The sequence below is a fragment of the Triticum dicoccoides genome, chromosome 1B (assembly GCF_002162155.2).
Source record: "Triticum dicoccoides isolate Atlit2015 ecotype Zavitan chromosome 1B, WEW_v2.0, whole genome shotgun sequence".
Lineage (NCBI taxonomy): Eukaryota > Viridiplantae > Streptophyta > Magnoliopsida > Poales > Poaceae > Triticum > Triticum dicoccoides.
In genome coordinates, this window is record NC_041381.1 from 265,992,212 (window position 1) to 266,017,111 (window position 24,900).

At 41.5% G+C, this 24,900-nt stretch overlaps 1 protein-coding gene across 1 annotated transcript in view; it reads right to left on the reverse strand.

Annotated features, from left to right (window-relative positions):
- Positions 1-4,856: 4,856 nt before the first annotated feature.
- LOC119304116 (probable metal-nicotianamine transporter YSL3) overlaps positions 4,857-24,900 on the reverse strand; it is a 77,227-nt gene continuing 57,183 nt past the window's right edge. Inside the window, exons 5-6 of the mRNA XM_037581280.1 lie at positions 7,972-8,158; positions 4,857-6,331 (exon numbers count right to left, since the gene is read on the reverse strand). Coding sequence (XP_037437177.1) covers positions 5,201-6,331; positions 7,972-8,158 — 1,318 coding nt within the window. The 3' untranslated portion in view covers positions 4,857-5,200. The remainder of the gene's footprint in view (positions 6,332-7,971; positions 8,159-24,900) is intronic.

Sequence of the window (24,900 nt, forward strand, 5' to 3'; positions counted from 1 at the left end):
CGGAGATGACACCTCAGTGTAGGCGCCGTGTATGGCATACCAAAGTCAGTCTCACCGTGTGAAGTCACTATCATCATGGCTGTAGAGCTAGCCTGCTTAACTAGTCATGTTCGACATAATTTCCCATGCGTTGCCACGAGTAATAATAAATATTGTACTCAAATAATGGGGTATATCGTTGCCGCACCTATGCACGCAGACATTTATCATAACATAGTACCTCCTGCTGGATAGTCGTAATATTACAAGTTTCAAACTGATATTACAAATGCTAGGAGTAATGCCACACCTACTAATAGGGAATTATTAGGAAGTTTACGTAATAAATTTCGTTACTTTAGGTGGATACAACATTATTGTACAAACTAAAATCCACTGCCATGACAAGTCACAAATGGGCAAATAAATTTTTGAGTCTCTGGCGACTTGATGTTTCAGAAATAAATTCAGCTTCTGCGGAGCCTTTGTCGTTTAGGCTTAGACGCTTGCAGTGATCAGCACGCCATTCATTGTTGCGCCAGAGAAAGCTAAAACTCATTAGCTTGAGCATACTTTCCTTCAGAACAAAGAACCTAGCCAATTTAATCTCAGATATGCTGCCTCGATAGTCGATCAAATCAATTTCAGTAAGATGGAGATCAAGGCATTCGATGAGATTGTCGGATTCAGGGCTCCGCAGACCCAAGAAGGTTCGAACTCTTGGGCGTGTGTGAATATCTCAACCACTCAAGCCTCGAGCTTGCCGCCCTACAGCCTAGCCTAGCCAGATTCGCGCGAGCGTGGAAGAAGATGAACACGACAGTTTACCCAGGTTTGGGCCACCTTGCGGTGTAATACCCTACTCCTACTTTTTGGTGGATTGGCCTCACGAGGAGGTTGAGGATGAACTAGTATAGTGGATGAGTTGCGTCGCGATGGCTCGGGGGAGAGAATGAGTCGACCGGGATCCAATCCTTCTTGACGGTGGAGACTAGCTTATATTTATAGTGGCCTCGGTCCTCTTCCCTGGAAACTTAGGCGGGAAGGGGTACCACAACAGCCAATTTGAAAGGGGACAAGAGGTACACCCTATCCTGACAAAAGGTGGTATTCTCCTGCAAAGCTTCTGGTCGTGACGCAGTAGTGGGCTCAGCGATGACATCCATCCTGCTGAGCTCATGGTCTTGGTCTCGTTGCACCGGAATGGAAACCTTTGGAGACCTCCTTGGGAACCCACGTCTATCCTTGCTCCCTTAGCACCGAAATGGAAACTGTCTCCTCGCGCCTGCTGGCGCCCACCTAGCCTTGGTCGTCATGGCTCACGTCATCGCAGCCTCGTGGGGCTGGGCACTTGCATAGGAAACTCCGCTCCTCGGGAGGCAGACTCTGGAGCCTCCTCCTCTGGAGGTCTTGGTGTAGTCCACCTCTTGAGGCCAGTGGGCCCTCGCGAGGGTCTTGTATTGGTGGTCTTGTAGCTAGGCCATACCAGGCCGTCGAAGGAGCCATGCCATGGGCCGCAGGCAGGCAAGTCTAGGTACCCTGGTTCCCAGTACGCAGACAGTAACACCCGGGCCCAAGGCGCGCTCGGGCTTGGCTTCGAGGCGAAGCCAAAGGGCAAGGGTGAAGCGCTGTGGGCCCTTGTCTGTGGGCCTGGCTTGATGCGTGGCGCTTGACGAGAGGTGGGCGCCTCCACTTCCCCATGCTGCCTCAGCAACTGCCCCGACATGACAACTGCCTGGTGCCTGCAGCATGGCTATCATTGCCGAGAACATGGAGGGGCGCCGGTTGGCATTTGACTTCCTATAAGAGGACGAGGGAGGCGAAGCCCCCAGCCCATCTTCATCTTCTTGCTGCTCGCTCCTTCTTCATTTGTGTCGTGCCGCCATCTTGCCGAAGTGACAATGGCGCCAGTGAGGAGGTTCTTGGCCCAAGAGAAAGGAAAGGCCCTGCGAGAGGCGCCGGAGCTGCTCCCACCGAAGAAAAGACGTGGCCGCACTCGCAAGGCCACCGCAGCACCCGCAACCATCTTACCCTGGTGCGAGCGCGCCCTGCTGCGATTCCCTATCGGCGCAAGCCGCGGAGGACGAAGCCGAGGAGGGGAACAAGTGAGGACCGCGCGACCACCTCGCCCACTGGCCCATGTCGGCGGCACGACTCGCAAGTTTGTGGTGTTGGCGGTGATGCCACCGCGCACTTGGATCCAACTCCCAAGATCCTTGGCACATGAGCTGCCAACGAGGGGCCCAGTCGAGTTGTGGCTACAGCACGACGGCTTCTGCGGCCATGCTTCAGAGGCGGAGGTCGAGGCTACCTCCTCCGGTGATGTCTTCATGACCCGGGGATGGGGAACGATTTCCTGGGCCTGCAAGTAGAGGGAAGGCACGCCCTCCACTTCAGGTATTACGGGGTGTCGATGCTCTTCTTCAAGGTCTTTGGGGAGGATGGCAAACGCATAAAGTGCTGCCCCAGGGGTGGCGACCATCCTTCTGGCAGACGTGGCGGCGAGGCCCTCGGCGGTTAACTTGCCCTTGGCCTTGTCCGCGACTCCTCCAGCAGCGGTGGTGATGGCCAAGGCGGTGGTGGCGCTTCTTCCTAGTTTTATCCTACAACATTCATTGTGCCTCGTGGAGGCGTAAAAACTTGTGTTTGGATATACAGAACACTTTGTTCTTGTAATAACTGTTAGGACTCTGTGATTTTCTTTTCGGGCTTGATTTCCTTCTTATTTTCCTTTGTGTTATGCGTCAGCAGGGCCCAGTGTCGCGCATACCTCAACCGACGTTGGGACGTCCGCATCACCAACACAAGACCAAGGAGCGAGGATCTACGTGACTAGTGAGGCCCCTAAGTTGTGATGCTCAGGGGTCCCTCTAGACGTATGAAGAACCCTCATGAAGGAAATATGAGCAGCCTCTAAGTTGATCTAGAGTCCTCCATACCTTTCCTCGCCAGCTTTTTCCTGGGAGGGACGCGAGAAGACCAGGTGCCAGGGACCTGGTCAGGCGGTGCATGCTAGGCTTGGCCTGAGCACAGCCCCGTGTCCAGCCCCGTCGTGTGTGCCTCTGTTGGGGAAAGCTGCACGATAGGGTCGCGTAAACAGCCGGTAGGCTGTCTGGAGTTTAGTGCAGTCACTAGGGGCCCTTAGTTGTTTATCCACCAACGCGAAGCATGTGGCTTCCACTTTGCGTGGGCATAGTCGGTCCTCGAATGTGTGGTCTGCCAGGGCAGAGCATGGAGCTTCCACTTGTACAATATTGAAGTCTTCCTCAAGAGGATGATGGTTGAGCGGGCAATTATCTGCAGCCACTGGCCTAAAGTTGCAAGGACATTCAACACTATTGAAGGTTTAATATTCGCCTTCTGCTTTAGCAGTTTTCCAGATGAGATTCATCTATATTTTTATCGTGTATAATGCTACTTTCGAAAGCTTTTAGGTGTTGCATGTGAAACTTGGTGCTATTGTGTAACGACATAGCTAGCTATATTCCTATATGGTGTAACTAAGTGCTGAATCTATCTGCTACTGTACTATGATATTATTCAATTATGAAATCATAGTTGTCATAATATGAATATGAAATATATAGTGTGTTTGGTATGAAATATTAATTTGATTACTGAACAGACTACCAATAATTGGTGAATTAGCTTGCTTATTGGGTTTTCCTATTGTAGGCAGTTTCTCAGACTACACCATGGGCGATGAACTCAATGGACCCATAGGGTTTCTAGAAAGTAGGCGTGTTGGATCAATGAACAGTCACACGCGACTTATGCCCGAAAAATGTTTGCGTTAGGCCACCTTGCACAAATGTTTCCACATAAAAATTGTGTGTTATGTACATACAAATGGAAACATTTGTCCATGATTCACTATATGGGGTGTACAGACAAACGAAAAAGAATGGGTCTGTATAATTGTCTGCGATGGCTCGCTCGATTGGACACGGGCTCTTTTTTCCTCATGTGTGTCACTGGAGTACCTATCACCGATGGTTTCAGGGTCGTGTGGGAAGGACCCCCCCTATCACACACACAAGCAAGGTGAAAGTTTAAAACTCCGTCGCGGAAAGGGGGTAAAAACCATTTGTACATGACATCTCTACACTAGTGTATACATGGTAGGTACAAACATAATACAAACATAATGAATTCCAGATCATTCATGAGAAACGTCCTTTGAATAATTTAGCTAAATTATTGATCAGATGGTCTTTGAGGTGATGGCTACTGTTGGTCTCTGTGCCAATAGTTGAATGAGTCATCTATCAAAAGTAAATCACAAAAGAAATCACTTGCCAATGGTCACTATCAAGGCAAATAAGATTGCAATATTACGTAAAAAAGAATGTAGTATGAGCATAATCATTTGTCTGTAGTTGAGGAAAAGATCCTTCAAAAAATAGTTCACTTAACTTCTGGCGTGCAGTTGGTCTGTACGCCAATTGGTGTCCATTCACGAAAAATGTTCTTCGAATATTTCACATATTTTTTTTATTCATTGCTGTCTTCTCGGGTGAAGTTCGTCTTAGCGCCCATGCCTGCAGTTGGTCTCTTAAAATGCGTTCAAATAGTTTATTTAACTTCCAATTGGTGGCTGGAGTTGGTCTCTGCGCCAATTGGCACAATGGGTCATCTAGTATACATAGTTCAAAAAAAGTAGGGATAAAAGCATCTATAGTCTTTGATATTTTGGACAACTTGCAGGGACCAATGTGCACCATATGTTGTATGTTTCCACACTTCAACAAATAATTGACAATCATATCCATGACACATGTCTTTACATAGAGCCAAACATCATTTAAGTGTAAACACCTATCCATTGAATAACAATAAATTGAGGAATTTGTGCCTACATAGGCTACCACTATCTTTTGACATTATGAAACTACAAAGAGAGTGTAATAGTGTGGATGTACTTAAGCACTATTTGTAACTAAATAATAAGAACATGATATACAAAAGTATATTAACGTGCATTAAGAGAACGCACCCACATTTACATTAAAGCTGAATTCCTGGCATCTCCACTTTTTGTACAGTTTCTGCAATGCCAACTCTTTCAATGCCACAACGTTGAGATAGTGCTTCTAATGTTTGTAGTACTACTTGTAATGCTTGATCGACTTGTTGATAGCTACAGAGTATTGCTTGATCCACCCTCACAGACATATGTCCAAACAAATATTTAGTTACTTTTAAATATGAAATGCATTCCTCATGGCTTTGTTGGTGTGGAGATAGTTTTTATGAAGGAATCTGCCAAGTCAAGTTGTTTTCCACTCTGAATGAACTTCATGCACATGGGTGGCTCCACACTGAAAAGGGTGAGCATTGATGATGGTAGTGCAAATAGCCCATCTCCACACATCAAGCCCGCTGCAACTGCTGATGATAGTAAGGCGGCACTTTGGCTATTAATTTTAGTCCATATAAACATCACTATAGTGCCTATGCACATATCAATGGGGCCAGACGATCCGATGAAGAATGGCAATGCAAACACGGTGACATTGGGAATGTAGTTCATTATTTTCCAGCCTTTCCTCTGAGACACAATTGATAGTGTGTTCACTACAATGGCAAAGCATGCTGTAGCAAAGCAAAACTTTAGACAATGGTCAGGGAGCTCCTTGACACCTCCTGTGCCAACCATAGCGATGGCACGATAAACCCCAGCATATGGACATGGGTATTCCGAGTCTGGTGCTCCAATGGGAATGTGCGCCTTGGCCGTGTTTTGGAAGGCACGAAAGATGCATGGGGTAAGAATTGAACCGGTAATTATACCAAAAATTTGCATGATGACCAGGGCTCGTTGTGAGGTTAGTGTCATGTAACCTGTCTTCACGTCTTGTGTTGCTTGTGAGGAAACATGAAGGGCGGAAACCACTAGCCCACATGCTACAAGGCTAGCGACAATTGCACCAGGCTTGGCAACCCATGCTGACACGATGAAGATTGTGAACTTGGCGTAAGTATATGCAACATTCCAGTCCGTGAGCCCAGTTGCATAGGTATTGGTCAGTGCAAGTACCGGGATAATAATGTAAATTGTAAGGACATGAAAGAAAGTTATTTGGTAGAACATCCTTGGGATAATAATTCCACAGATTATTGCACCGACCATGTATGCAACTGCTGGTATGGAAAAAGGTATTCTATTTTCAAGGAATACCTCAATCCTTCTACGGTCGTCATAATTAAGACTTGGGTGTTTTCTCAAGTAGTTACCCACCACTGAATCTATTTCTTGTTGTTTTTGTCTGAAGTCAATGAAGGCAGTGATAAGTTGTATAATGAAGTTGTAAATACCATCAACAACGATAAGTGTAACTGTAATAAAGACCTGTTCAATAACTTTGAAGAGTTAGATCCATAAATGCTAAAGGAAAGGATAGAAAAAGAAACTTCCTTACATATGGTTCACTAGATTTTATTTATGTTTCAACATCTACTATTTACTTGCGCATCTTTCCTAGCTTTAGTTTTATGAGTGACTTGACCCCCATAGTTTTGTGATGAGGAACCAAACAGTTAATATTTATGGTTGTCAATTTGATTATTTTGGAGACTATTCCATGCTTCAAAAATTAAATATTTCAAAGGATCAAGTGGAAATTTGCTAGGTCTGGTGGTGGTAATTTGACCGAAACTTCACCTAATTGTTGGAGACTAATTCGTCCTTGGAAAGTTAACAATTTAAAGAATCAAAAACAAAGTTGTAAATAGACATGCCAATATATCCTACAAACAATGAGTTAACACACTATGACTTTGAGTATTATTGTGAAGAAGAACTCGCATTATGGTTGTGAGTGAAATGGTTGCTGAAGTGAGAGTGCTATTCATCCAAGTTATGTAGCCAAAATGAAAAAGGTATAAAATATTCTTAGACAACCACAATTACAAAGGTTAGGTATAATCAAATTGTGTTGTTGTCAATGAATATTTTTACTTCTATTTCTCACATTCGGATGGTCCCTAAAAAGGGTAGATTTTGGTAACAATTGACAACTAGAAACAGGGCTTGAATGCTCTCGTATATAACTCTTGTGGGAAGTATCAAGTAGTGCGTATTTTAGTTTATTTTATTTTCGTGAAAACAATTTGCACTCAACTTTTGACTCTGCAAAATTAATCTTTCGCCCTTCACTGTAAATGACAATAGATAAGGTAGAGTTGGACTATAAGCAGGACTACAAAGTGAAATAGGTTGATAATTAATATGCTAAGTAAGGTCTGCTAAAGACTCTTAGCTGATATGTCAACGCGTAAAATCACTAATTAATTTGTTGGTATAAACAAATCCTACTCCCTCTGTCCCAAAATATAAGAACGTTTTTGACACTATGCTGTCAAAAATGTTCTTATATTTTGGGACCAAGGGAGTTTTATTTTACCAGTTCTTGCACATGTTTGACAAAAGAGGGAGAAGTTTTCTAATATTTGGGACTACTTGCTTAGAGAAGTTACTTCCAAAATCTAATGTACCAATCTGAGTTTAGAAAAAATGGTTAGGACAAAATTATTAGATTTGTCTTGTATTTTTATAAAAAACTATATTAATGTACATGAGTCTGTAAAAGGGTGTAGGAGGAAAACAAAAAGACCCTAGACAATTCAGCGAGTTGTAACAGTTGTTTGTAAATTTGAACTAAGAGGTCACAAGGGTATGTTTGTCCCCACTAGCTCTGCCGCCATGTATTTTGGGGACAACCATGGTAAATCAACGCTCTTTCGTGAAAAACAACCGAAGTATATTTATATATTCTACAATAATTGCATCTAATTTTTTGATCGCACTGGGAAATGTGATTATAATCCGCAATATAGAGGTTAGTAATGGGACTTCATAGATACAATCAAACTAAGGTAGTATTTTATGAAGTGTGATCCTTTCTTTTCGTACAGAAGTAGTACCTTGGTAAAAATTAAATTAGATGAAATTCCAACCAACAAGTAGTTACTTAGTTCTTTTGTACATACCTTGTATCCATTTGATCCAACTAAACTTGTTGGACTACTAGTGTGATACCATTGCCCACTTTTTGTTTCAAGAAAAGGGAACAAAAACCCCCATGATGTGATGCCTCCGGCTAGCAATGTAATATTTACCATAGGTGGGCAAATCATTCCCACACCAATAAATGTTGTAGAAAAGTCAAAGAAGAACCTGTAGGCACATGATTATATATATCATTATCCCAAGTAGCTCACCAGTGTTTTCTATAAGGGATATACATGGCTATATACATTTGTTGTTTCTTTGAAATTTTTACTAAATTTGTATCATATATTTAACCTATTTAAAGTTCCAAATTAACATCTAGTTGTAATTAGAATAAATATGCTTATAGGGTGAATAATTACTTTTATAAGAGTCATACTCGTGCATCTAAAATGTCACAAAAATCCATCGGTATCCAACATATTAGAACATCTGTAAAGGAAAAATAAACATTGGGAAAAATGCACAAAGGACTATTTCATGGTATTGGAAAACATCAATAATCATGCATGTGTAATTCATATTTTTTTTCAAAATATAAATCATGTGATGAACATTGATATATGCAATTAGGGAGGGTAACTCTACACATAGTGGGGAGTATTAGGGCATGCATCTTAACATGATTTCATAGGTAAAATTCTCATGTGGCACTATATTGAACAATAAAAGAGAGAGAGCAATTGTATCTTAATCTAAATAGTTATCTTAGCACCTAATGCAAGATATCTTATAACTTCTCTATCACAAAAAGCATTAAGTAATGGTTGTTTGGATACAACACTAAGATATAGTTCATTATGACTGCTATAGCTAAACATCTATTAAAGGTGATTATATATAACTTAAGATCTAGTGTGTAGGGACTGCCCTTATAATGCATGCCTTATTTGTTCTATGATATATATAATGATTTTTGGATAATATCACAAGTTAATATTTTAGATTTTTCTCATTTATTTTTTCATGACACATAGTATCTCATCATTTATCGTGATACATTATCATGATATGATACACAATCCTCTTTTCTTCAATTAACAGCATGCCACCTGAGCCAAGTTACATACACCTACTAATACATCCATGGTAAGTATCATGAAATATGTATTAGAAGATGAAACATCAAGATGTTCTAAATGGGAAGTTCGTTGTTGAATATAATTAGAGTAATTGTGAGTAAAGAGGACAATTATCGCGTGAATCAATTTGAACTATAATGCTTTCAACTTATATTCTTATTCCTTTGAACAATTCTTTTTCTAGGGTAAACTTATATTATCATTCGTTGTATCAATTATTTTCCATTTTCACGATCAATTGGATCAAATAGAACTTGTGAAATTTGGACATGAGATGTACACGATTAACGACGTGAGAATCTTGCATACTTTGTCTAGTGACAAGTTTTTTGATTTGTTTACTAAATCTTGACGAGCATCATCCTTCAAGAGGTGTATGTTGAATAAGTATCATGAGGCTTAGAGAGATGCAATGCTAAAGTGGGGGTGACTTAACAAATTCATCGTTAAATCTTGGTTGCGAGGATCAAGTATTCAACTTTATGGTTGAATGGATTATACTCTTTTCCCCTTGAGTGTGTTTTCCTGATGTTTCTCACACAATGTTTTTGATAGGGCAATTCATGCAATATAACAACACATACTATGCACGCCTTCATATTTTCCCAATGTTTTTTTGGAGTTTTGACACATGGATATATGGATAACTGAGTGTTGAGAAACTTGGGCCTCCAGTGGAGCACCGCAACCAAGTCTCTCCTCTTCACGTTAAAGTGGGCACTTATCTCACACCCCCGAGTTACATAAAGAGGAATGCCCCCATTGTATGTACAATTGATGGATCATTAATAAAGAGAGTATATCCCTATTTATTTCATTTCAATCTAACTTTCTGTACCTTCGCATTCATTGACTACTTCCTCTACGTCTAACTGACTCCCGCTCTGCAATCCTTGGACCAGACTCACTGACAGAAGTTGAGAAATAAGGTACACTAGCACCGCCTCCTCCAAGTGCCTCTGTTGGTGACTCAAATTAAGTTTTCTCCTGCATCGAGCTCTGGGCCGCCGATGGTCCACGTGTTCCTACATAGACCACTGACGACACTCGACGTTATTACCACTATGCATAGCATTAGTTCTTGCATCAATGCTATGAATAGATCTAGTGAAAGTAGCACCACATAGTTGTTGGAGATGCTACCAGATCTAGTGGTGTTTTCTCCGCACATATGCAATGCGACATGCTGCCCTTGGCCGCCATATCTGGTGGCGTCATCTTAGTATAAATCTATGTCAAAGAGGTTGTGCTACATGACCATTGTCAAGCCAGGGGTATGGCCTTGGTGATGCAGACAACCATCACGACCACCACCTTTGCATTGGAATGGGATTATGGTAGGATCATTATAATGCTTATTTTTGCCTCCTTATTTTTCTTGAATTTTCTATGTTACACTTAGCTTCTATCTTTGTATTGGAGAATTTTTTTTGCTTTCTTCGAAGAAAGAATTACACATACCCCCCAAAGGTTTCACGGATTGCCAATGAAGCCCCTGTACTATAAAACTAGGTATTTAATCCCACCTTGTTTCTCGAAAATTAGGCAAATCACCCTCTAACCCGGTTATTTAGCGGTTTGAACAACCGGTTTTGCTAATGAGGCATGATTCAACAAAAAGGACAGAAGGATGTGAACACAAGTCTTACATATCAGTCACACCGTGTGTTGGATGTAGCGAGCATCGACCACACCTTCCTTTTGACCCCCCCCATCTTCTTCTCTTCCACAACTCCAGCCCTTATCTACATACCACAGGCGACGAGAACATGTTCCACACATCTACATCAACATCCCCGACTACCAGACGAGTTGTAGTGATGAGCAGGCGATGCCAACAAGACTCATTGCTCGACCTGCCCGCATTCCCTGTGGACTAGGTGGCCGACAAGTGCTTCCTGCCAGCCCTGTTATCCCCACCACTCTTGCAATGGCCGCCCGTCTCATGTCGTCACCTTTGCCGGCATCCACCTGACAACCAAGGTACTCAGAATCCCGACTCGACTCGTAGAATCATATGACTTCACAACCCTACAGAAGCGTGTCCCACTATGAATCCGGAACTGGTAGAATCCATGTTGAGTCACGATCCAAATCATAGAATCCTATACAAAACTGTAGAACCCCGACTATGCTATGGACTATGTCCGATTCTAGTAATTTATCTTAGTTGTTTGTTTAGTTGTAGCAGAATAGTATGCCAGCATCCAAACCCCTCTTCACATTCCTCATGTCCCTTTATTCTCCTCCAAGCCCAAATGCTCAGCCGCCGACACCTTTGATCTATCTCTCAGAAACCCTATATCAACACTGAGGATCTGGCTTGTCGACGAATAGAATTGGCATGACAAGGAGGATGTGTCAATATTGATTGGAGAAGGTAAGCAAGACCCTTCAAGGTGCAGCGCTGCAGGTCAGCTACACAAGTGATCAACTATGCACATACTATAATAAAACCTTCTAAGTAAATTTGGTGAGTTAAATTTGAATGTCCTATATATTTCCCTCTCATATATGTTCCATACATACAAGCTAGATAGTAGATTAGCCTAGAAAAGAAGTGGAATACAACTAAAAATTGGAACCTAGGGTATATTACTATATAATATTGTAATATCAAGTTGTATTCCAAATTAGAAGCTCAAATAATGAGGCACCTATGATTTCACTTCACTTGGAGATGCTCCAGTTACTAAGCAATGCACATCCCAACTTTATCGAAACTTTTTAACACAACATTTTGAGGTCATATGATGACACCATGCCAAGTCTCATATTTTCCATATTTCATTTATAGTTTTTTCAATGAAATACAAATAACCTCCAACTAAGTATTTCTGTTTTCATGCATTAATGTTTGATTTTCCCAAGCGTTTCAGAGATAAGACCTACAAAGCTACTCAGTAAATGAAATATGAAAGTTCTATCAGATTTTACATTTTCCTGTACATCTAGTTCTATATTTAATTATATCCATTAATAACCTAGAAATCCACTTAATGGTTTAAAATAGCAAAAGAACCATAATAAAATATAGTGCAATATTTTATTTTCAATATACAAAATTGTTGGAGCCTCTTGATCAATAGTTCAAATGTACTTCACATACTTCCTTAAGTAGCTATTTCAGAAATCCAAATAATTACATAAAAGATATGGAAATTAAGGTATATTAGTACTCCATTAGTTCCATAATGTAGGGCACATGGATTTTTAGAAAAGTCAAATTTCACAAAGTTTGACCAAGTTTGTGAAGAAAAACATTTACATCTAGAATGACAAATATATATCATCAGATTCTCCATAAGATGTAGGTTCATATTTCATATATTCGATACTACTGATGTAAATAGTTTTCTCTATAAACTTGGTCAAGTTTGTAAAGTTCCAATTTTTTAAGAAATTATACACACAACATTATGAAACGTAGGGAGTATATAATAGTGAAATATAAGTTCTGGTAAAAAAACTGGAGCTCCCTAGACTTGCGCCTAACCCTAATTATTTGATCCTTTTGCTCAATGTACATCATACTAGTGATGAGCATGAACACCTACTTGTTAGTGGAAGCTACACATAAATGTGGCAAAATGTGCTAATTGGGGAAAAATTCGCCAAGTACTTAGCTCCCATGGTGCCTCCATCCACCACTCTCTCAAAAACCACCAGCATTGCCTTACACGACTCTATCCCTTCCTCCCACTCCATCTCTAGTCGACCAATATGGTGAGGTTTGAGTTGAGGGCATGGCCCCTATTTTGACCAATGGTAGTTGAGAAGGAGCGAATAATGAATGATTCACAAAGGGACTAAATGAGACTACCATGAGATAAAATATCTTCTTTCCAAAGAGGTTCAGTTCAGGGGACAAACAAAGATCAGGAAAAGATAGACTGAGCCCATTCGGTGACTTCCACAGTCGCCCTCACTAACTGGCTTGGATCTGAACTACGATTCAGATCAAGTCTTACCAAAATAGGATTTCCTTTTTTCCCATATGTCACATGGACTTTACTCTTTCCTCTTTCTACCCTTGTAATGGTCAGTGTGTGGTTGTCATAATTCATATCTCCTCCAGCTGCAACTTCAAGCAGCAGCGTTGGAGGGCCCACGTGGTGCTTTGGGATGTCCTACCTCACATTGATCTATTGTGGGGGCGCGCTCGCCACAACATGATCCTAGAGTAGCATATGCATAGACCGATGCTAGAACCTACTCCGGAACTTACGAGAATCAACTTCATAGAGCCTGGCTAAAGCATATATGAGGTAGCTTACTAAATGCAATAGTGTACTTAGTTGTTAGTTATTTGGTGGATATGGATTCATATGTTTGATGTTGCTATATGTGTTGAATTTCAGTAATGGTAGACTTAGTAATGTGAAATCGAAATGCATCTTGTGGTAACTAATGTTAATATATGGTGTAAATCCATACGGTAGTGCAGGTTGTTATGTGATAAATGTTGCTATATGTTTGGGATGTTCTATACATTTACTAATTAAAATTAGCAATGCACTAACAAATATCTTTTTATTAGTACAATGTAAAATGTTACAGTTAGATACTACTCCCTCCATCCCATAATATAGGAGCGGATTTACATTAGTGTATTATAAAAAAATGCTCTTATATTATGGGAAGGAGGGAGTATTAACCTATGGAATATGTGTTGGATGTTGCTATATGGTAAAATTTTAGGATCCAGTATTTATGTTTCGTTTTTATGTTCGCTATCATCTAAGCTGTCAAGATCAATAATTTCTCCCTCTTACCTTTTCCCCTCTCACATCAATTTATTACTATTAGTTGATAATTTATACATAGTGGTGGAAGTCTTATTTGTTGAAATTAAAATCATATTAGGAAGTTATAAGATTAAACCTAAACTAATTGTTTTACTATTCTATTGCAAATAAGGAGATTAGAGAGGAACATGTACCACATGTGATTGCTATCATGATGTTTTGGTGCGCCATGTAAAATATTCAAAAATGCTCCGTACAGCATCACCAAAATGTGACAAGCCTAACAATATTACAATTTTGTAATAGTGAACAAAAAGTGTCGACAATTTAGGTGTTAAAACCTCTAAGTTTGATATGGAGCTAGATGTTGACGCCTGATTGTCCAGATCAAGGATTAGGGAGATCTTGCTTTTAGTTGTTTGGTTAGAGGCTAAAACACTCACGAATTTTCCAACTTCCTAAGAACTAAGGTCATTTCCAACCATGACCCGGAAACCGGACACTGGATCTGTCTGTGGACTAGGGGGACAGTTCGTGGACATTGATGTGGGAGTCGGCCATATAAAGCTATATGCATACATTTCAAGCCAGGTTTCAACTAAGCAGACAGATTACATGCAAACTAGATGATTTTCATATAAATGGATGACAACATTTACTTTAAGGACATATTTTAACTAAACTATACCGGACTAGGCTACATCTAGTCCAATGCCGACCACGACGGATCTGCATTACCACGCCATGTCTTCCCTATGTCCAGTATCCCACTCATCAGACTACAGCTAGCCCCCGATGGATATGCTTCAGCGTGAGGGGAAGAGTATCCTCCCACCACCAACAGAAAGTATGGATGAGAGCTGGGTTTTGGGATGGGGAACATGGTCGTCGTGGCTTATGCCTTCGCAAAATGGGCAGGTCTCTAGCTATGCAAACTGGTGAGCCGGTGGCGGTGGCCTTCGGGGGACCCAAGTGGCGGCGGCCTGCCATGTTCTACTTTTCTTCTTTATCAGCGGTGGCCACCGACACACCAGCTTCATTATCATAGCGCCAGGGCATGCCCCATGCATTGTTAGCGATGTCATTGTCACTACCATAGTCAAATCTCTTCACCGTTGTGTCAACGTCTGTGAACATGGCTTCTTTCTTCGCCTTTCACACACATTGCTGCCATTGCTCATGACAGTTTTGCCAGGAGATGGATCTAGCCAGGCTGGACGGGCAAGGGTGGACAGATGATGCTGGTGGCGGCGGAGCCTGCTCCGGAGGGCTTGCCACCAAGGCAGCATGTATCTGACTAGCTTGTCAGGCAACCAAGGTAGCTGCAATGTCGAAGAGCTCCTTCTACTCATAGGAGAGACTATCCCAAAGGACTTTGGAGTTGGAAGCCATGACGGGTGTAGTACAAGGAGGAGATGGAGAGTGGAGGTCTGGTGTGGTTCTTTACTGATGCTTGGCCACGTTTAAGTAGCAGGCCGATGCGGATGCCAATCGGAGAGTTGTTTAATGCCGGACATCACATGGATGGACATGTGGCACTTTGGGCGCCAGTGCAGGTTCCTCGGCACAAGCATTGGTTTAATGGAGGTAGGCAGGAAGATGGATGCCCTTTCAATGTGACGAGAAGGCATGCAACTCTGGTAGGAAGGAGCGCGGTTCAGGGAGAGGAATTTTGATAGGCCAGGTTTGTCGGAAGTGGGTGTGGTGGCTGTTCGGACTCCTGCAACGCCCCCTAGTTTGCTTCTGGTTTTGGGGGAAAAGGACATCCAGACCGACTCGTGTATTGATACAAGACTTTGTTGGATGACAAATCACGCTGAGATCACGTGGTCCGGACGGTTATGGACGGTTTGAGGGTCTGCTTTGGAGATTCTTTAATGACACAAGCAATTAGCCAGGTTTAGCACATGTGTACGTGTAATACCCTACTCATGCTTTATGCGTGTTTGATGGATGATGGATTAATGATCTACAATCTCAGGTTTAGTGCTTGCAGCCAACTTGGGCGGTGTTTAGGTAGGTTACTAGCTAACCGAAGCACCCGTCTCTCCTTTTTCTCTCAAGTTATTTTCTAAGGGTTTTATTGAATGCTTTTGGGATCCACTCTTCTAATGGCCATGGTCCTCCCCTTATATGCACATAAGGAGATTTCCACATCAGTCTCTTATGTAAAATATAAAGGTTACTTTGATCTTCGTATCCCATGTGCCTGACTCGGGCTCTCTAGGAGAGGCAGTCAAATGATTGTCGCCTAAATCCTAAGAACTTCTGAGGGGGGATGGTCTTGTCATGATAGTCTTACCGGCCCCACATGGAAGTCTTTTGTAGTTTGTGGAAGCCGTAGTGATTTCATGGCGTTAGTCAAAAAGTGGCCATGTGTAGCCTCATCAACTTGATACGCTTCCCCCCTTATCGCATGGTCAGTAGCAAACGTCATCATTACTTAACATGTGGTGGGCTGCAAGAGATAACCTGGCTAGCATTTAATAACCGGTCGACCATTCCCCTGTGCCACATTAAATGCTTTGTGAGAAGGTTTGTCATGCCCGACAAGGTCGCTTGTTCCTGAGAAAACCATGCCTAGAGTTTTCGCTTTGCTTGGGGTCCTAGTGGTGCTCGTGAGTACACCAACGTGCAACCGCTCCATGGTTGCATGAAGTGTCATGCTCGGAGCATGATCCCTCCTGGTGCATGGGGCACCAACTACCTTATTATGTTTCTATGTCATAGATGATTATGATATGCTTGATTGGCTTGTAATAATACTGAATGATACTAAGCTTCTTCAACATAGGCTACAACTTATCCTTTTGAATTGTGTAAAAAAATCTTTTGGGAGGCCCATTTGAGTGTGCCCGACAGTAACTTGGCTTCGAGTGCACCGGGATAGGAAAAGCTTCCTCCCCATAGGAAGAGAGAAGGAAGGGTCAGGATATCCTACATATGTTGAATGCAAGTCCTCCTCAGCATGCACTTGACAACTTGTTTAAGAAGATGTGGCTACTGGGGGTTACAATTCAAACACTTCTCGTTGAGGTTAATATTGCCAGAAACTACTCTTGGAAAGGCTTTAGAATATATGAGTATACTGGTGGATGTTGTTGTATATAGAAGAAACATTTATCATTGGAATCTAAAAAGGTGACTACAACAGTGAATGTTTTTAAACACTGAAGAAACAACGACTAGTCGATAGCTGCATAGGTGACTACACTTGTAGATGGTGTTGGACATAGAACAAACAATGATCATCATTCACATGCATACCCCTGAGGTTAATGAGATGCACATGCATTGTGATGACTGAAATGTGTACGTGTATATCTAATCGATTTGATAAATGACTATAGTGAGTACTATGTTGAACTCAATTGTAATTCAGCTTATGTATAGTTCTGTTGGGTCTCATGTAGTGCTTAATTGAGTTTTTTAATGTTGGTAGTATGCAGTGTTTTTTTATTTCCTAAAAAATACTACCATGATCAAAACAAAGTGTGTATCAATGTTACATGAAATACCAATAACAACTGAAGTAGGCTACTCGTTCAATGATGATCGATAGACATGCTCACCAGTGGTAGTCGCATACCACTAATAAGCACATGCGGCTTATCGCTCGTGACCACTTACTAGTTGCATGAAATGATGAGCGCCTCGCTCTTTAGCAAAGTGGAAGAGAGCCTTGTCGCTAGTAAACCTTCCTATAGTAGTGTTTGTTTTTTCTCGTTGCCATAGCCACTATTAATACCAAGCCGCGTTAGCCTATTCTTCATCTCTTTTGTGCACTAGCCTCCTGACCCCCCTAGACATGTTATCATGTCGCCAATCTATCCCATGAACCTTTCTAGAAATAAATAGGAGAATCACCATCGTGGCCAAGCTTTTAGAGATGATGGCCTCCCCATCGATCCTCACTCGTTCCATCAGACCATAGCAGCTACATCACCATGGAGGCCAGAAGATAATGTAGGGTTAGAACATAGTCAATACAACAACAACAATAACAACAACAACAACAAAGCCTTTAGTCCCAAGCAAGTTGGGGTAGGCTAGAGGTGAAACCCATAAGATCTGGCAACCAACTCATGGCTCTGGCACATGGATAGCAAGCTTCCATGCACCCCTGTCCATAGCTAGCTCTTCGGTGATACCCCAATCCTTCAGGTCTCTCTTAACGGACTCCTCCCATGTCAAATTCGGTCTACCCCGCCCTCTCTTGACATTCTCCGCACGCTTTAGCCATCCACTATGCACTGGAGCTTCTGGAGGCCTGCGCTGGATATGCCCAAACCATCTCAGACGATGTTGGACAAGCTTCTCTTCAATTGGTGCTACCCCAACTCTATCTCGTATATCATCATTCCGGACTCGATCCTTCCTCGTGTGGCCACACATCCATCTCAACATACGCATCTCCGCCACACCTAACTGTTGAACATGTCGCCTTTTAGTCGGCCAACACTCAGCGCCATACAACATTGCGGGTCGAACCGCCGTCCTGTAGAACTTGCCTTTTAGCTTTTGTGGCACTCTCTTGTCACAGAGAATGCCAGAAGCTTGGCGCCACTTCATCCATCCAGCTTTGATCCGATGGTTCACATCTTCATCAATACCCCCATCCTCCTGCAGCATTGACCCCAAATACCGAAAGGTGTCCTTCCGAGGTACCACCTGACCATCAAGGCTAACCTCCTCCTCCTCATACCTAGTAGTACTGAAACCGCACATCATGTACTCGGTTTTAGTCCTACTAAGCCTAAACCCTTTCGATTCCAAGGTTTGTCTCCATAACTCTAACTTCCTATTTACCCCCGCCCGACTATCGTCAACTAGCACCACATCATCCGCAAAGAGCATACACCATGGGATATCTCCTTGTATATCCCTTGTGACCTCATCCATCACCAATGCAAAAAGATAAGGGCTCAAAGCTGACCCCTGATGCAGTCCTATCTTAATCGGGAAGTCATCAATGTCGACATCACTTGTTTGAACACTTGTCACAACATTATCGTACATGTCCTTGATGAGGGTAATGTACTTTGCTGGGACTTTGTGTTTCTCCAAGGCCCACCACATGACATTCCGCGGTATCTCATCATAGGCCTTCTCCAAGTCAATGAACACCATATGCAAGTCCTTCTTTTGCTCCCTATATCTCTCCATAAGCTGTCGTACCAAGAAAAAGGCTTCCATGGTCGACCTCCCAGGCATGAAACCAAACTGGTTTTTGGTCACGCTTGTCATTCTTCTTAAGCGGTGCTCAATGACTCTCTCCCATAGCTTCATTGTATGGCTCATCAGCTTAATTCCACGATAATTAGTACAACTCTGAACATCCCCCTTGTTCTTGAAGATTGGTACTAATATACTCCGTCTCCATTCTTCCGGCATCTTGTTTGCCCGAAAAATGAGATTGAAAAGCCTGGTTAGCCATACTATCGCTATGTCCCCGAGACCTTTCCACACCTCAAAGGGGATACAATCCGGGCCCATCGCCTTGCCTCCCTTCATCCTTTTTAAAGCCTCCTTGACCTCAGACTCCTGGATTCGACGCACAAAACGCATGCTGGTCTCATCAAAAGAAGTCGTCCAGTTCAATGGTAGAGCTTTCATTCTCCCCATTGAACAGCTTGTCGAAGTACTCCCGCCATCTATGCTTAATCTCCTCGTCCTTCACCAAGAGTTGGCCTGCTCCGTCCTTGATGCATTTGACTTGGCCAATATCCCTCGTCTTCCTCTCTCGGATCTTGGCCATCTTATAGATGTCCCTTTCGCCTTCCTTCGTGCCTAACCGTTGGTAGAGGTCCTCATACGCCCGACCCCTTGCTTCACCAACAGCTCGCTTTGCGGCCTTCTTCGCCATCTTGTACTTCTCTATGTTGTGTGCACTCCTATCCAGGTATAGGCGTCTAAAGCAATCTTTCTTCTCTTTAATCGCCTTCTGGACATCATCATTCCACCACCAGGTATCCTTATCTTCGCTTCTCCTTCCCCTGGACACTCCAAACTCCTCGGAGGCCACCTTACGAATGCAAGTCGCCATCTTCATCCACACATTGTCCGCATCCCCTCCTTCCTCCCAAGGGCCCTCCTTAATGACCCTCTCCTTGAACGCCTGAGCTACCTCCCCCTTGAGCTTCCACCACTTCGTTCTAGCGACTTTAGCCCGCTTATCCCGCTGGACATAGTCAATGTGCCTTGAATATCCAGAACCACCTCTACCTCAGGGAAACACACACATGGGACATGCCGCCTCAACCTAGCAAGTGTCCCTCGCTCATTTGCATTTTCTCTCGTCCTTTGCCTAGAGACAACATCGGTCCAGTAGTTGGCTAAGCCCATTAAGAAATACACATTCCCTTGCCAATTCCATAGCAATAATTCTCATTTATTTTCTATTCGAGGTGGTGTGATCAAGACTTTTTTTTGTGTTCCCATGTAGTGAGGCATATTTCCTCAACTGTGCTTCTGACACCAGCTAGATTCTAGTTGTAATGTTATATTACATGCGCTTGCTAGTTAGGGCTATAATTGAACCCCCCTTTCACTTTGAAACTGATAGCAATGAACAGACATGACTTGAACTATAGTCTAATCCGCTGGAACCACTTCCTTAGTTTTTCCAAATTATAAGTTCGCACTTATTTTTTCTCTAAATATTTACACTTTTTCGGAGAAGGGCTATTTTGATGATTCCTATCTGTGAGAGAATAACACCTATGTCCTAGACCATTCCTTCTAAAAAGGCCAACTAAAAAAGCTTTTAAAGTGTTGCCCATCGATTTTCTTGAATGTTTGTGGCTTGGTTATGCTATTTTGTGCAATTTATGCATGTGATTGTGTATGCGATTTATGTGTACTATGGGTGCTACATGCAAAGTACTAAGATTCAACATAATCTAATGATAGAACTTGTGAACAACTAAACATGCTAAAGTAACAATTACAATGAATGAAACAAAAGTCCATGAGACCTTAAACACATGATTTACTTTACATCACTTCGACATTTATTTACTCCCTACACCCCTTCTTCTCCAACACAATGTCTTGTTGTTTCTCTCCCCAGCCCCTCTGACGTCCTGCATACAATATGGTTTCCCATAGTTGATGCTTTTTGTACCACAATTTTCTAGGGTAGACATATTCTATTAAAACACCTTAGTCGGTTGGCTACATTAATTTGTGCCCCGAACCGATGGGGCTTGATTTAAACACCCGTATTTGGATGGCCTGATTCCTTTACCATTGAGCCCCTCAAGTGTAACCTAAGCCTTTGGCAGTTATTTAACTCCTAGGTTGGAAGCCTACTTTTTGACTTTCTAGTAATGCAACTAAGCCCGACAACTGGTCTATATCTTCACCGTTCCATACGCCCACCTTTACTTGATTGATTATACTAGAATTCTTATCCTCGTTATGCACTTATGATAGTTATGTTATGCTAAGATGGACTTTGGCTACTATTCCATTACCTTGATGAACTTTTTATCATAAATTATCAACACGAGAATATGTTGGATCAAATACCACTTGGTACAATGATAACGAATGAGGTTAAACATAGTAACCTCATTCATTAGCTAGATCAAACCATATTGCCATCGACATAACTAGATAACGTGCAACCACACTTTGTCTTCATGGGGAGATCGTGACTCAGTATATCAATATGCCTAATATTGTAATAATCTCTATGAGCGAGATAACTAGAGTTGGATCAAATATCACTTGGTACAACGATAACGAATGAGGTTAAACATAGTAACCTCATTCATTAGCTAGATCAAATCATATTGCCATCGAACTTTACTAAATAACGTGCAACCACACTTTGTCTTCATGAGGAGGTCGTAACTCAGTATATCAATATGCCTGATATTGCAATCATCTATATGGGCAAGATAAGTAGAGTGTGCTATCTCGGTTGGGTAGCCCGAGTCTAACTTGTGACGGCATGTATACTTGGCTTATTGACGTCAGAGTATGAATCCTAATGAGGATAAGTGGAGTTACAGAGCTGGCAGGATCTAGTATCTCTCTTCCAATGCATTGCCTGAGACTATTAGTGGTGTAATGAAAGTGACATATTGGCAGAAAATATATTTTGGAGTAACTATGGTCCACCCATAATTGGTAATGTGCCAAGAAAAGGGGAAAAGGGAATGCTCCATAGTGTGTGTAAAGTATGTAGTCTTTTTAGAGTGTAAACCTATTCAAATAGCCATGTCATCCGTCATTGAAAAAGTTTGGTCTATTTCACACTATTTGGCCGGTGTCGATTCAGGATGCATAAAATTCTCTAATAATACCGCCAACGATTAAACTTGGAAAGATTATGTTTGTCGTGTTGTCATCATGAAATAGGATATTGTGTGAAGTTATGAACTTCAGATGCTAGCCAAGAACTGGCCATGAGAGTGTTAGTTTTCAAAGACCGCGAAAATCTATAGATGAACATGAACAGTTCATGAGAATGAATAGAAAATGATATATATTTTTATGCTCTATCTTCGACACAGCATAGTTAATCTAGTAATTTATCTTTGTACATATGTTTTTCTATGCCATAATATTTAGACTTGCTTGGATAGTTGTTGTATTATTATATGATTTTGGTAGGTTTTGATTGCTTCTCCAGGGATATGTGTTCGTTAGTTATGTTGTGTGTACATTCAAAGTACTCACCTAAATTTTTCATGTCACCAGATCCAACAGAGGATTCGTCTTCCACTAGCGAGAAGTAGAAGTGTTTCTGTGCTAGGTGAGTAACCCAGGATTAGCCATGTGGTGTGTCGCTCCTAGTCCATGCTTCCCCTAGTAACTATTTTCCCATTGCCCCTACCTCTTCATAGGACACTTTTACAATGTTATCATGGACCCTCCCTCCTTGTTACGTGTCTCTACCCTTCCCTCTCTAATCCTAAGCGTACAGCCCCACAGCCCAACCTTGTTGAGCCTTGCCTCCATCAAGTAATTTGGTTAGATGCATTACTCCACCACCTCCATCCAGGCCCCTTCACTAGTCATCTCTAGAAGCACTCGCTTGGCCCTCTCTCTCAATAGGTCTACTCCGGTGGCCATAGGTCATCAATGCTAGGGTACACAACAACTAGTTTTCCACCCCATGCATCAGTCGAAGATATCACAATAGTGTGCGTGTTTACAACATGGTGCCACATGAACCACACAACTAAGAATGGTTCACAAAGCCATTTGTGGCTTTGTTAGTATCATAATTTTTTATTAAGTTTGGAAGTCAAAGGAGATAATAATTTTACCTATATGTGTAATTACATTATATATATTGCGTTGTTTGGGTGGTCATAAAAAATTACGTTATGTACCATTATGAACCTAAAAATATAGTATAAAATAACATAATATGCATTTTTTGTGGTCTTAAGATATAAGTTTTGTTTCTTATGCCAAATATTGCATAGTGAATCAACGTGAATTTCACTATTTCTATAAGAAACATACATTCTTAGCGAAATGGCGTAAGAAAACCATAGGTGCAAAACAAATTATTCTGCACCCTGGCTGATGAATAGCATTACTATATACCGTCTCTTCTAGAAGCAAGTTCTGAACCTTCATCAGGGAGATATAGAACTGCCATGTGAATAGAAAAAGTGTATACATTTTTGGTGGTTTTATCTATTTAATAATTAAACTAGTGTAGGGAGGATGTGTGTTCTATACCGTCAGAAAGCTATGTATTAGGAAAAAAGTTCATATAGTACACTATTTGAAATTCCTTAGTCTAGGACTGTTTTGAAAGTGGTACAGTACCTATCGGGTCGCATCTAGAGCATTTTTTTGCGAAAAAAATTCAAACTATTTGTTGGTACAATGCGAATGATATACCATATGAAAGATATTGGCAAGGACAATTTTTTCGTGTAAAACAATCTTCTTAATTCCCAACCATTTAAGATCAGTTTTGTAATACGAAAATGCAGACCATGTTTTTTGCCGGAACTAAAAATCGACAAGTGAAGTGCATTCGATAGGCAACCAAACTACAATGTCAAAATAGAAAACTGCACTCATTTTTTGGGTACAATTTTGGCGACAGTTTACGAACTATAAATCAGACGAGGCGTTTGATGTACCATTGGAAAGCTATGGTTTGGGTGAACTTTTTGTGGAACGCTTTTTGATTTTATTACAGTTTAAAAGTATTTTCGAAAATAGCGCGACACCCATTGAGTAGCACAGAATGTTCTTTCGTCAAATTTTGAAACTACTGGTCAGAATGAGTCAAATGACAGTTCACCGTACAGATATTATCAAAGCAAAACTTTTGACATAGCACTCTTCTTAATTCTTTATGGTTTAAGAGCAACTTTGGACAAAGTTAATATTGAGTTGCATTTTCCAAAAAAAAATTGTTGGACCCAATAAGCAGAACAACATCTGATGACATGTTATGAGCGCCAATGTAGTTCACTGTTCTTGAAACACATTGTATCACACGAGGTGAGAGCTTTTCACATGGGGGTGAACACCAAAAAAATTGAAGTGAACGACATAATTGTTTTGATCTTTTTTTAGTCAAACAATCATTAATCGGACAGAGGTGCAAAGCGATAACAGTAAATTACAAGTACTGTTTTTCAAGTGAACTACATCCGCAAAAAAAAAGCGAACTTCTTAATGACCTTTTTTGTAGTTCTCTACCACACAGTTTTAGAAGCACATCAACAAGAGTGTGTAATGCAACACAAATGTTGTGTACTGCTTTAATCTACCTTTGGGTTTTCCTCAAAAAATAATAGCATACCACATGGCCCGTTACAAATGAACTACAACATTTTTGCATAATTTACAAATGAAGTCCCTAACATTTGTGAAATAACCTGAATGGAAAATGTTAACGGTTCCATTTTCTTCACACAATGAACCGCAAACAATAGATTTAGTGATGATAATGGTTTGATAATCATTGAACGGTTGGACTGCACTACGTGGAAATAGAGGATTGCACACAACTATGTTGAACCAAACCCAAATATGTGATGCACTACACTGAACATTTTTCATGAAAAATCAATGAACATCGAGGAAC